The sequence below is a fragment of the Sprattus sprattus genome (assembly GCF_963457725.1).
Source record: "Sprattus sprattus genome assembly, chromosome: 12".
Lineage (NCBI taxonomy): Eukaryota > Metazoa > Chordata > Actinopteri > Clupeiformes > Clupeidae > Sprattus > Sprattus sprattus.
In genome coordinates, this window is record NC_137910.1 from 995687 (window position 1) to 1009275 (window position 13589).

General features: G+C 40.3%; 1 protein-coding gene across 1 annotated transcript; it reads left to right on the top strand.

The window, feature by feature from the left end:
- Window positions 1-12228: 12228 nt before the first annotated feature.
- Window positions 12229-13197, top strand: lhb (luteinizing hormone subunit beta; the record flags this gene model as incomplete). Its single annotated transcript, XM_080848533.1, has 2 exons — window positions 12229-12414; window positions 12934-13197. 2 exons carry the CDS (start codon window positions 12229-12231, stop codon window positions 13195-13197), a joined length of 450 nt encoding a protein of 149 aa, XP_080704659.1.
- Between the last annotated feature and the right edge of the window lie 392 nt (window positions 13198-13589).

The window sequence follows — 13589 nt, forward strand, 5'->3', positions numbered from 1 at the left end:
GTATTAATAATGACCTTGTATGAATCTACCAGGTTTGTGACACTGGCCAGGTCTGTGTGATTCTCTCAGCAAGCACTGAGCTGATCGCTAAGACATTTTCTGGGTTATTAGTTTGTATTACTCTGTGGTATTGGGTCTTCCTGTAAAAAGCAAATGTGTAATATTGCCTCTCTCTCTCTCTCTCTTTCTCTCTCTCTCTGAGAGAAGGCCCTTGCCTCTCTCTGACCTGCCGGGATATGGGAGAGCCCAACAAGCTTGTTGTTGTTGTTTATTAAATATACTTATATGAAACTCCGGAATCCTGAGGTAACTCGAGAGAATTTTCCCCTAACATCTAGATACATTTATCACAAAGCATATTATTAATTAGATAATGTTTTTCAATCGCTTGACAGCCCTAGATAAACCTTACAAATTGATTTCTGTGTCTTAATGCAAAGTTTCTTCCACAGACTCACAAAATGCAGAGCATCCCTTATTTCCCCACATAGGAAGTGGCAACCCTATCTTCAGACCAAGCCTCACAAAATGAGTTTGTTTGCTTTTTAAATGTATGCTATATCATGATGATTTTTGCTAAAATAGGACCCTGTCTGTCTTAAAAATCAAAAAGCATCAAAGTGAGAAAGATAAAGGCAGACTGATGATCATGTCCGACTTTATTTCAATTAAAACGCATTCAACATAAGCTGTTTTCAAGCTAAGTTGCATGAACATACAAACTCTACAGCTATTTTAAAAAGAAAGTCTGTTCAATTAAACAGAATATCAACTAAGCAGTCAAATAAAGTACATGTTTTGCATTGTTTTCCTTGTCCATGGCGAATCAAGGAAAATCAAATGAATTAAAGTCTAGAAAACACATTGGACATACTTCACAAAAAGGTCAGCAGTGACTATATGAAACAGAATAATAAAAGTAGATATGGAAAACACTATGTGTGTGTGTGACTGGTTTATTTGCTAATGTTACTATGTGCCACTGCTACTGTGCTGGTTAATTTGTTAATAACTACTTACTAACCGAGAGTGAGGTCATGCAGGGAAATATCAGACTGAGGCAGTAACTTATCTACCGAGCGATAGCGATATTATTATATGGCAAGCCTGTCGTTGCCATATAATAATGTTCCATATTAGTCTTATTGTTGCTGGATCTGGACAGGATTCTGAGCTCATCCCTCCTCCTGTCTTTAGGGTTCATCCCTCTTCCTCTCTTCCTCTCTTTTCTCCTTGTGGAACACCTTGCCATCGTTCTGCTTCTTCCACGTCACCTTCGTGTCTTCAGGCAGCCCTCTCTCCTGCAGTTGTTTACGTATCTGATGGATAGATAACCAGGACGTGGTCACTGAACACTGCTGAAGGAAGTTGACCTCAGGACACCAGTTCTACTAGTAGTACCACTCTGGTGTAACATCTCTCATCCAATTACAATACAGCTCCTTATATATCATTCATTCATTCTTAATCATTTGTGTGTTCGTTCCTTTGTTGTCTCAGCCAATCACAGCCTTCTTCCAGGTATATCCATTGCTGTATTCAGCGATCAAAACTTTCCGGCAACCTTTTCACCAACCCATCCCAAACCTTCATTCTCTATGCCCTGCTGTGGCTTTGGGTCCCCTGCACACATGTCTGTAGGTGTGTCTGAAAATCTTGGTAATGGAACCTTCCTTTAACACTTTAATTCTTGACATTGTTGTTATTTATTTGTGTGTTTTTATTGTTGCACCATCATCAGGGTGACACTTACCTGCAGTAAAATGGCTGCCTGCACTATAGGACACTCCATATCGATGGAAGGCTCAAATGTCATCGTCACTTTCATGGTACTCTTGCTCTGCACAAGCTCTAAGACAAGGCATGGGCATTTTCAGACAAACCAGCAACACCATTAATGTCATTTCAGATTCAGAAATAGAACACAGAGATGAGCCTCCCCCTGTCTTATTTCACGGTACTGCTACATGGAAACACTTTGGGCCTGATTTACTAACAGGATTGCGCCCATTTCAGGCGCAAACATAAAACAGTATTTATTAAGGGGGCGCATTTGAGTAGAGGCCCATATTAACGCTTTGTGGGTGTGGACGGGGAGGAAACGGAAACGTGGGTGGAAACATGGGCATCTAGCGCAAATATATGGGAGGAGAGAAGATAAGTGCGCCTAATGATGTATTGCGTGGTATTTACTAAAAATGCCTGATGAGCGCACGTCTCTAATTTGCCGGATAATTCTCCGCCTCATAAAAGCACGTCTTAACCAGGAAGCGCATTTCCATTGAGTCTGAAAACGTTGATATAGCAGCAGTTATAAGAGCAAGGCGAAGATATAGACAGAGACAGAAAATATTGTTTTAAACTCGTATAACACTTTTTCAGTTAAGCGATCCACAAATCATTAGACGGTACAGGTTAACCAGCCACGCTATACTTCAATTACTGAACCAGATCAGAGATGACATCGAACCCTCCAACCGGAGATCACATTCCATTCCATCAGTTGTTAAACTCTGGACAACATTGCAAATATTGGCATTGGATCATTTCAAACAGTTATAGCATCTGCAGTTGGTATATCTTAGCCTTCACTCAGCCAAATATTCACCCAGGTACTCGACGCATTGCTACGGTGCACTGGTCAATATACATTTCCCAACTACGATAGCTGAAATTAAACTTTCCGAACGTAATTGGAGCCATTGATCGCACCCACATGCAAACAGTCCCACCTTCAATCCACGAACACGTTTACCGAAACAGAAAGCACACATATTCAATGAATGTCCAGGTCATATGTGATGCCAACATGACCATTACTTACGTGGTAGTGGTCTGTCCATGACAGTTTTATCTTCCAGAATAGTGGCATCTATCCATGATTGAGCAACGTGATTTTGGAGAGGCCTGGCTACTTGGTAAATGTAGTTGTTTCAGTGGGGATATATTGTAGTGAACCCATGTCCCGTGTAGAACGTATTAATCTCGCCATGTACACATCTATATTGTTATAATAGGCAGTTAATGCATTAATGCCACCAATAGCATATTATTTATAATCGTGTTCTTTAAAACATCTCGCTGTAGGTGATGGCGGGCAAAACAACAATATAACCTATTGAATCAGGTTCAGTGATTGAGCGAACGTGAACCAATATATCTTTCTCCTCTTCGCTGAACCTTCGTTTTTTCTTCCTCAAATCTCCATGGTGGCAGTAACTTGCAGGCAATTTCTCCCGTCTTTTAATGGTGCGCTAAATAATGATTGCCCAGCCCGGATCTGGTTTGATAAATATCACGGAAAATGCGGGGAAACACTGTGCGTTAATGTGCGCCTGGCAAAGGCGCAGATTAAGCTGCGATCGCAATTATGTTAGTAAATCAGGGCCTTTAAAGGGCGGATAAAGCACAAAGTGCCCAGCGCTGATCAGGTTTGATAAATACCACGGAAAATGCGCAAAAACACCTTGCGTTAATGTGCGAACGCAGATTAAGCTGCGGTCGCAATGTTAGTAAATCAGGCCCTTTGTCTTCTGTATTTGTCTTCTAACGCCTCTACATTGCAACCCTCCCCCTTCCCCCCTTCCTATCTCCACCCCGGCCGACCTCAAGCAGATTGATCCCCCCTTATGTGCCGTTGTTCTGCTTAAGGTTTCTTCCTGACTAACAGGGAGTTTTTCCTTGCCCCTGTTGCCACTGTGCTTGCACTAAGGAGGTTCAGGCTCTGGGCTCTGTAAAGCGCCTAGAGGCAATTGTATTGTTATGGCAATTCATTTAATTGAATTGAATGTGCGTGATGACTGCATTATCTATTTATTTTCATTTTGGACACCCTAACATGCCTAACTTGCACTAACTGTGCACTTCTTTACCTGATCTCCTTCCACTTTGTCATATTGAGTAGAATAAGTACTTTATGCCTACTCCAAGGTCTCCTAACTTACTGATGCTTAATTGTTGTTACTCACTTGTAAGCTGCATTGGATAAAAGTATCTGCCAAATTAGTAACTGTAAATGAATATGATCATTTTTAACTGACAAAAAAACAGACGTGTCACCTCACTCTGACTTTCAAATAGTATGAGTAGTGCGTGTGGTAACATTTTATATTTATACATATACACAGCTAGTGTTACATTTATGGCTCTGTCGACTCACCCTTATAGCATAAGAAATGATTCCTTCCAGCACATTGTCTATCTCCCCACCAGTCATCCCATTGCCTTATCACTACACAGTCCTCGATGCCTCCATAGTTGTCAGGTTGTGTTGGGTACCAGAATCGTAAAGAGGAGTTGGCCCCATCTGACCACGTCCAGGAGTCTCTGAAAAGACCGATCCAAGCTGGTTGATTCTTTGAATTCTCATACAAGTGCTGATTCTCCTCCAGGTTTGTGACGCTGGCCAGGTCTGTGTGATTCTCTCGGCAGTAGCGCTGAGCTAATCGCCAAGACATTTTCTGAGTTATCAGTTTGTATTTCTCTGTGGTATTGGGTCTTCCTGTAAAAGGCAAACATGAAGTTGAAATATAGATGTAAAGTAGATATAAAATGTTTGTTTTACTTGGAAAATTATTATTTGAATTATGCTACAACGCAATGTGAAAAACATGAAAAATTAAAGCATATAAATGCACCACAGTTCAGAACACGTTACAGGTTAACAGCCAGGTGACTCACCATCATAACACCAAAATGCATGCTCTGTGATACAGGGCCAACCATGCCATTGCCCATTGACAATTACCACACATGTTTCATGTCCTCCTTCTGGTTGGCCACTGTACCAGTTTCTAAACGCATATTCTTCTGGACTGTGGAGAGATCTGTCCTCTAATGACCACTTCCACAGGCTGATATCTGTCCTATAAAGCCCAATCCAGACGTGCTTCGTCCGGTCTTTTATGATATTCTTGATACGGCTCATGTCCTCCATGTCATCAATGGTAGCCAGGTCAGTGTATGTCTTTCTACAGTGGGTCTGTGCTTCAGTCCATGTCTTGGATTCATTCACAAAGTGATACTCATGAGTGGTACACAGCATAACTTTGCTGAGCCCTGTGTGGCAGAAAAGTATGAATGAACACAAACAATAACAACATTGATCCTAGCAGTCATGCTATATATATATACAGTATATAAAGCTCGGCGAAAAAGAAGGAATACATAGTTTATTTAGGTTGGTGGCACAAAATAGTCACGATTATTTTGGTCAGTATTGAGATCACAATTATTAAAAACGATTACTCGTTCAATATTATAATAAGATATGGACCTATATTTTGCCGACAATATAACAAAATAGCAAAAAGATATACAGACATATTCAAAATCTTCTTTAGTTAATTTGTGTACTATGCGCTGGGTTTTGTTTTCATACTCAAAGTCCATTGTTTTAATGTATCCTGTATACAACCTTATACATTAACCATATACATTAACATAAACCCAAATTGAGCTGTTTAAGTGTGTATGTCTGGACAACACATTGTAAAATAAACTTGGCAATATTTCACACTAAACTCGTTGACGGATACCAGATCAGAGGAGAACGCTAGGTCGGCCTTCATGTTTTAGTTTAGTCTTTAAAGTGGTATGCTACTAGAATACCTGAGAACATGTTAATTGTGTCTTAGTGGTGTAGTGGACAATGCCAAGAGAGTGGATAGGCTAACTCAACCCTGTACAAGCATTGTGTTTTGTCTTATACAGTACTCACTGACTTGCCCCGTAGATCAGGCCTGTAGCATTAACTATTCCTTTACCAAATAAAATGTTACATTTAATCAATAATAAACACACTTAATTTCAGCTGTGGTGCGACTAATTCATAGGCTCTTGGCTAGTGCTCAACTAAGCATGCTACACGCTAGTGACTTTGGGCTTTTTAGGCAAAGTAAAAAAGTAAAAAATTACGTTGTTTTCAAAATCGGTAGTCATAATCGTAATTTTTTATTTTTTTAAAGATTTATTTTGGGCTTTTATGCCTTTATTTGGACAGGACAGTGAAGAGTTGTGGACAGGAAGCAAGGCGGAGAAGACGTGGGGAGAGGATCGGGAGAACGACAGCAGGCCGGAATCAAACCTGTGTCCCCGTGTGAAATGAAGCCTGTAAATGGGGGGCTTGCGCCAACCTGCCTCCCCTCATAATCGCAATATAAATTTAAATGTCCTTCAAGACAAAATATATATATATTTTTTTCAATTGAGAATTAAAATGTCATGCACACTGACCTGAAACAAGAAGGACCGAGAGCAGGACTCGCTCCATCACCATGGCATCGGCTATTTTACAATTTCCCCAACCTATATGCATGGAAGAGAATGCATATGTAGAAGTCAACCTATATGCATGGAAGAGAATGCATATGGAGAACTCTTACACATGGTATGAAATGTAGTTTTATATATAATGTAGGTCTAGTATTGAAATAAATTAAATATTTAAATTTAGTTCTTAAAATATGATAAGCCAGGATACAACAACGCACAACTGGCCACAACATGTGCCACGTTTTGTACCCGGGATCTGTAAATAACTAATAGACTCTATTGGGTTTCCCCAACATATAAACACGCCAACTCATCGCTGCAACCACATCATCAGAATCAGATTTTATTGGCCAAGTAAGTTTGCACAAACTTGACTTGGTTGACCTTGTACTAATATATGGCTTGGAAATGGACCACTCTATAGTTCTACCTCAAAATACTGCCTTTTCAGATCATCACCTAACTACATTAAACATGCAATTAGAACTCTGCGCAACATCGGAAATAACCCACATACACAGCTGTTGTTTATCTGACAAGACTTCAGCAGAGTTCAAGTGTAAACTACCAGCTGCACTTGCTCTAGCTCTTACTACAGGCACTTTAGGTGGCACTTCATATCGACCCACTAACAGATGGTGTCACTAGTGTGCTTTGCTCACCCTTGACACTGTTGCACCACTGAAAAAGAGAAGAAGAACACAGAAAAGACCCGCCACATGGTTCACTGACTAGACTCATGCACCTACACACTACTCGAAAACTACAAAGAAAATGGTACTCCACCAAACTTGAGGTATTTCACCTGGAATGGACAGACAGCCTTGTAACCTATAAACATTTTATCAATAAAATAAGAAATGCAGTCTCCTCCCTCTCCGTGTCCCTGCAGCCCTCTCAGGGTGCTAGGATTACCACCCCCCTAATCTGGTGTACTCCTAGAATCCTTCACACCCATTGACCTCCCTGAACTCACTTCCCTGATTAAACAAAAATGCAAAACTAAAACCAAATTTTCTTCAGAATCCCATCAGAAATGTTCGAGTTACGCCTTCCATGACACTTTAAGACTCATTACGTGAGAATTAGTATTCTTTGCTCTTGGGCCCCCCTAAAGATGTGAAGTGTAGCTCACTTTTAAAACACTGTCGTAAATACAAATCACAATTTGAGACCCCCTAATGGACATTGAACACGAGTATTTGTTGACAAGCTGAAGGATATGGAACCAGCAAAGACTATGGCGGAAGTGAAAGAAGCATGTAGACAGACATGGTAGAATAATAAGATTTTACACAAATATGTCTTTGCATAGTTGTATTTATTCTACCAGTGGAGATGAATGCTAACATACTCAAATAATAACAAATAATAATAATGACATCTTAATTTAGCTGAAATATTGCCCCTGTTTTCAGCGCATATACATTGTTTTCTTGGCGTTTGAATGTGGTGTATGTATCTAAAAATAATTTTTGGCCGCCATTACATTTTTCAATGTGATACATTATTCACGTTTCTCTCTCTTTCTTGTTCTCAACATCTGTTAAAAAAGAGGTATAAATGAAATGTTGTGCTGCATCTTGAATACTTTTACACCACTGTCGTAAAAACGAATTGCCCTTTGAGACCCCCTAATGGACAGTGTACACGTGTATTTATCGACAAGCTGTTCACATTTTAAAGTTAAGGGAAAAGAAAATGAATAGCCAGGTGTGTACAGTGGCATTAATGGCTTGGATATTTTTATAAACATGAATCACGTCTCTCCCTCTTTTCTTGTTCTCAACATCTGAGGTATAAATGAGATAAATGAAATGTTCCGCTGCATCTTGAATACGCTCCCCTTGTGTCCATTGCTCCCACCCACCCATCCCAGACTCAGATTTATTTACTCACAACTATTGGGACTAAAATCCTTTTTTGGCTCGCTGTAAATATAATCTTTTCAGGGTTGAAATGGACAGTTTAGAGTGTTTCCAACAAATTGGTTCAAATGCTAAATTCACCACATGAGAACAGAAAACAAACACAAAAAGTCCTACCTTTAGTTTCTGTCCTCTGATGTGCTGCTCTTCAACACCCTTTGCATGGTAGACTGCCTTTCCCTCAAACTGTGACCTGTCTTTTTATTTCTGTGCAGTGAGCTGCTTATTGCCAGAGGGTATTTTTCTATTTGAATATTTTACAATTATCATACAAACAATTATTATATCAACTTTTCTTGTATAGTTTGCATATGTGTCTTTCCTGAGCTCTGAGCCCTTCCTATTGTTTATTGTTTTGACTTTGCTGTTTTTATTACCGTATTTCCCTCGACTATCCATCGCACGCATTGGACTGCATTACAGTATTGTATGAAAACCAAACCCAGTAGATTGACTGCACCCGCATTTTATTCGACATCATCCTGTCACACTAAACTGCCATATACACTGTAGAATTTGTTGGAAGTTAAACATGGTAAGTTAATCTTACTTAAAGGAATCTAGGAAACTGGATAGCATAAACCTGAGCTCGTCTCGAGACGACATTGATATTACAACGGTTTGAACATCATTTTTATACAGAAGCGGCCCCTCTCTTGGCCTTGGCCTTGGCGCTTCTCCTGTCGCCATATTTCACTTATCACCCCCCCCCCCCCCCCCCCTTCTTAATTGGGCATATATGTTTTTTTTGGTTGGGATATTGCAACTTTAGTCCTATGTGGAGTCTTCTTACATGTCTGTCATCTAGCTTCCTCCTTCCGGTTAGCACCCATTGCTTCCCCTCCCCTCATTGGTCGGGTCTTGGCCACCTGCACCAAGATGTGCTCTAAGTGACCTCTAGGTTGGGATCATGCCCTGTCCTTAGATGAACTCTAGGTTGGGATCATGCCCTGTCCTTAGATGAACTCTAGGTTGGGATCATGCCCTGTCCTTAGATGAACTCTAGGTTGAATATGAGCCAGGTTTATAAGTTTAGCCCAGTCACAGCTTTGGGTTATCTGGTTATCAGACCTTCCGGCCTGTATGTAGCGGATCTCTATAGTCCTTGATGTAATTATTCCTAACTCACGCTGTGCCCAGCCCTTTATTTGAGCACAGATTGAGCATTCTAACTTATACTGTATATATATAACTTATAATAGCACAGTATTTTTAGTAGTGGTGTTATTATGTATATCCCAGTGATTATGTTGATTTGCTAGTGTTCCATTTATAATGGCTTGAGTGTTAATAATCTACACATTGGTTGTTGTGTTAATAATGTACATGTGTTAAAGAAATGTAGTACTTATACTGGTTATTCCATTAGTTAATAATCTACAGACAGGTTATTGTACATTGATTGATTTTCCACCAAAAAAGAAAGAAACCCAAAAAGACAGCATAGAATGCTAGCACAAAGGTTCTTCGCCATTTCCCTGACTTGACATATCAAACAGTACTCTGTATTCTGTTCAAAGTGAAACATAAGACAATCAAAATATGTAACTCAATATACAAGTTGCTTCAAGTTGCAAATATGCAACAAAACTAAGAATTTTCATAAAAACATATGCATTGTCAAACAACAAACATATGTTTTATTTTATTTTACTCAAGTTTCTTCAAGAAGATTGACGCCCGCTGACTCATTGTCATGCATAAGGCCTTCTCCATTGCACACTTCACTCTTGCCAGGTGTCTGTTCCTGGCCTGCACACCGTTCTGATTAGGCTTTCTACATGGTGTCATTAAACAGACGGGGAAGTAAGGCAGGAATAACCTTCAGGGTGCAGATTTTTGTACAAAATAAATGTATAAATCACGGTTAATAGTTGGGAAATTACAGTAAAGGTTTAGATTTAGGGGGTTGTAGGATTATACTATCATTGTTTCCTCAGATACTGAAGGAGCACAGAAATGATACATAAACATTTTGAATGTTTATCATGATCATTATCAATAATTATCATAATCTTTATAATTACGTAAAATATTAAAGAGTGTGTGTGTCAGGTCACAGTCAAAGTGTTTTATTTGTCACACCAAACTGTGTGTGTGTGTATGCAGCATGATACAGAGGTCTTGACAGTGTTAATTGCAAATTGTGTTTAATTGATGAAACATGTTCTGCAGTATTGTACTGCACAAAGTGGGTAGAATAGTCATCTCTTCCTAGACCAAACATCACTGTTGATTGAAGACAAGTCATAGACACATTATCTCTCTCTCCACACACACACAACGAGGTATGAGGGCAATTGACATTTTTAAGTTGTTTAAGTGAAATTCTCAAATTTGGCTACTTTTTCTGATATGGGGTTAATTTGATCCCTTAACACCCTCTGTGTAGTCTATCTGGCTGTGGAGGGTTTGGGTACACACCACAATTTGAGAAAGAAATACAAGGTCAGGTGCTTCCCTTACTGCCACTGATGCAAATGATCTATGCAAACTGTGTTCTCAGTTATTTTCAGAATTCTTCACGGCTGTAGTAGTCATAGCAACTCTTTGCCCCGCTTTCTAACCTTGAGAACCAGGTGACTAACACAAGGTATGAGCTGATACAAACTAAGGTTTTATGTTTCCAACGGTAACATGTCCATGAGCCTCTTCAACTGAGCCAGCAGGTGGATGTCAGGTAGTCAGATGGCATCTGGGGACGCAGCTGAAGGATGCTGGTCGTTGACTTTGCAAGCACAAAATCAACAGGGACAAGGGTCAAGGGAAAACTCCCTGTTAACAGGAAGAAACCTTGAGCATAACCTCGGTTTGTGAGGTGGGCCATCTGCTTGGAACCGGCCAGGTGCAGAGGTGGGGGGGGGGGGCGGGGCGGGGGAGCAGAAGGGAAGAGAGGAAAAAGAGAGGGGAGAGAATGAGAAACATGGCAGACGAATTCATACTTATTAGGATAAGCATGCTAGCATACATGTGGCAAATGTACTCAATACATACAAAAATAAGATGGTTTACAGGAAGGGAGGGGAGAGAATCAGAAATATGGCATATGAATGCAGATGCATGGTGTGTGGGAATTTAGTTTATGTTTAGTTTTGTTGTGTTATGTTTAGTTATGATTGGCTGGCATGGTGCATGGGAATTAAAGTTCTACAAGGATAGCAAGGGTGGCAGGATACAACAACAGTGCACAACAATCACAAACAGAGCTGCTTTGTACACAATGTTATATGTAAACACCCCACCCCCATGTGTACATGTTCTCCCTATGTGTATTGTTTGTGTTTTTGTATTTATTGTGATTCATGTTAGTTTGTGAGTATAAGCTACTGGATGACCTTAATTTCCCTCGGGATCAATAAAGTATCCATGTATCTGTTTATCTATCTACTGTCCTTACTGTATTTCTTTCATTGCCAGGCATGAGTGCAAATCACCTCTGATTATGCTGTTATTGTAAGATAAAGCAGAGGCCCCGTAATATCATGCTGACATTCGGTGCAATTCAGTCACTTGGAGGTCAGCATGTTTGGCCCTCACTGGACTCAGGAGGAAGTCACTGTGTCAGAGTGTCCACTTATGATCCGTACAGGATTAACATGGAATTAATTTGAGTACAACTGAAGGTAACAGCACTGGCAGGCACACACGGTCAGACAGCCGCACGTGAAATCTGGCCTGCTATATAAACCACAATTCAAACATTTCAGACACACCTGACTCTCTGGCCAGCTGACCAACTGGACTGAATGTATCTATACTCTGAAAGGTAAGATATATTTGTGTGAATTCAATGGATTCACGTTCACGCAGGCATAGACAAAAATAAGTAATGATGAGGAAAATACATTGTGGATATGTTATTGATAAATTAGACGATTGATTATTTTAAAATAAAACACACCAAAAAGACTTGCCCAGTATACTGTGCAATCCTTATACTCGTAAGAAGTATTTAGAAGTTTATTTTCTCGATAGAAGGGATGATGGTGATGATGATGGTGGTGATGATGATGTTATCTTTTGCAGGATGGCCCGTATCCCAGAGTGCAGTATTCTGCTTCTTCTGTGTCTGTTTGTACTGGCTGTACCTGCACGGTGTTTCCACATGAAGCCCTGTGTCCTGGTCAACGAGACCGTATCCGTGGAGAAGGAAGGCTGTCCGAGGTGCCTGGTGTTCCAGACAACCATCTGCAGTGGACACTGCCCAACCAAAGTACGGTTGTGTGGAATCGTGTGTGTGATTGTTTGTCTGTGATGGTGTTTTGTTTGTGCATATGCACATTGTGTATTGTACCTTATCTTGTACCTAAATGACATAATGAGATGTAAACATTGCACATGACCTTATTCTTGTTGCATGGTGACTGCACATATGCCAGTGTGTGTGTGTGTGTGTGTGTCAGACCACAGCAGTTTTACTAGCAGTAGGATTCATATAAATAATTAGTATTTGTTGTAGATAATGACATTAATAGTGTGATAGCTCAAGCACACAGCATTGCAAAGTCAGCTTTCTCACAGACAGATAGAATTAATGTTAAGGTGCAGTCCATTCCTTGGCTTAGTCCTACCAAATTAGAAGACTTTGCATTTTCTTTGCGGAAATGAGGCAACACTTTGCATTTTCTTTGCGGAAACAAGGCAACAAAACCCAAACATGCAAAATAATAGACGGGTAATAATAACTAGTATTACAATGACGTATTGGAATTTGCATTGTTTTATTTTTCAGGAGCCTGTGTACAAAAGCCCATTCTCCGTGGTGAACCAGCACGTGTGCACGTACGGCAACTTCCGCTACGAGACGATTCGTCTGCCTGACTGTGATCATGGGGTGGACCCTCTGGTGGCCTATCCCGTGGCCCTGAGCTGTGAGTGCAGTTTGTGCTCCATGGATACGTCCGACTGCACCATCGAGAGCGTGGAACCCGACTACTGCATGAGTCAGAGACAGCCTGTCTATGAGAGTCAGATACCGTCTCACTATGACTACTAGAGTTCTGTTCTCTCTATGACTACTAGAGTTCTGTTCTCTCTATGACTACTAGAGTTCTGTTCTCTCTATGACTACTAGAGTTCTGTTCTCTCTATGACTACTAGAGTTCTGTTCTCTCTATGACTACTAGAGTTCTGTTCTCTCTATGACTACTAGAGTTCTGTTCTCTCTATGACTACTAGAGTTCTGTTCTCTCTATGACTACTAGAGTTCTGTTCTCTCTATGACTACTAGAGTTCTGTTCTCTCTATGACTACTAGAGTTCTGTTCTCTCAATAAATGTATCTCAAACAAACACCCCATGTCTAATCTATGGACAACTAATCTATTGACATCTATGTCTGGAACAGAATCGCATGTTCTGAGTCTGGTCTATACAATTATTTGGGCTT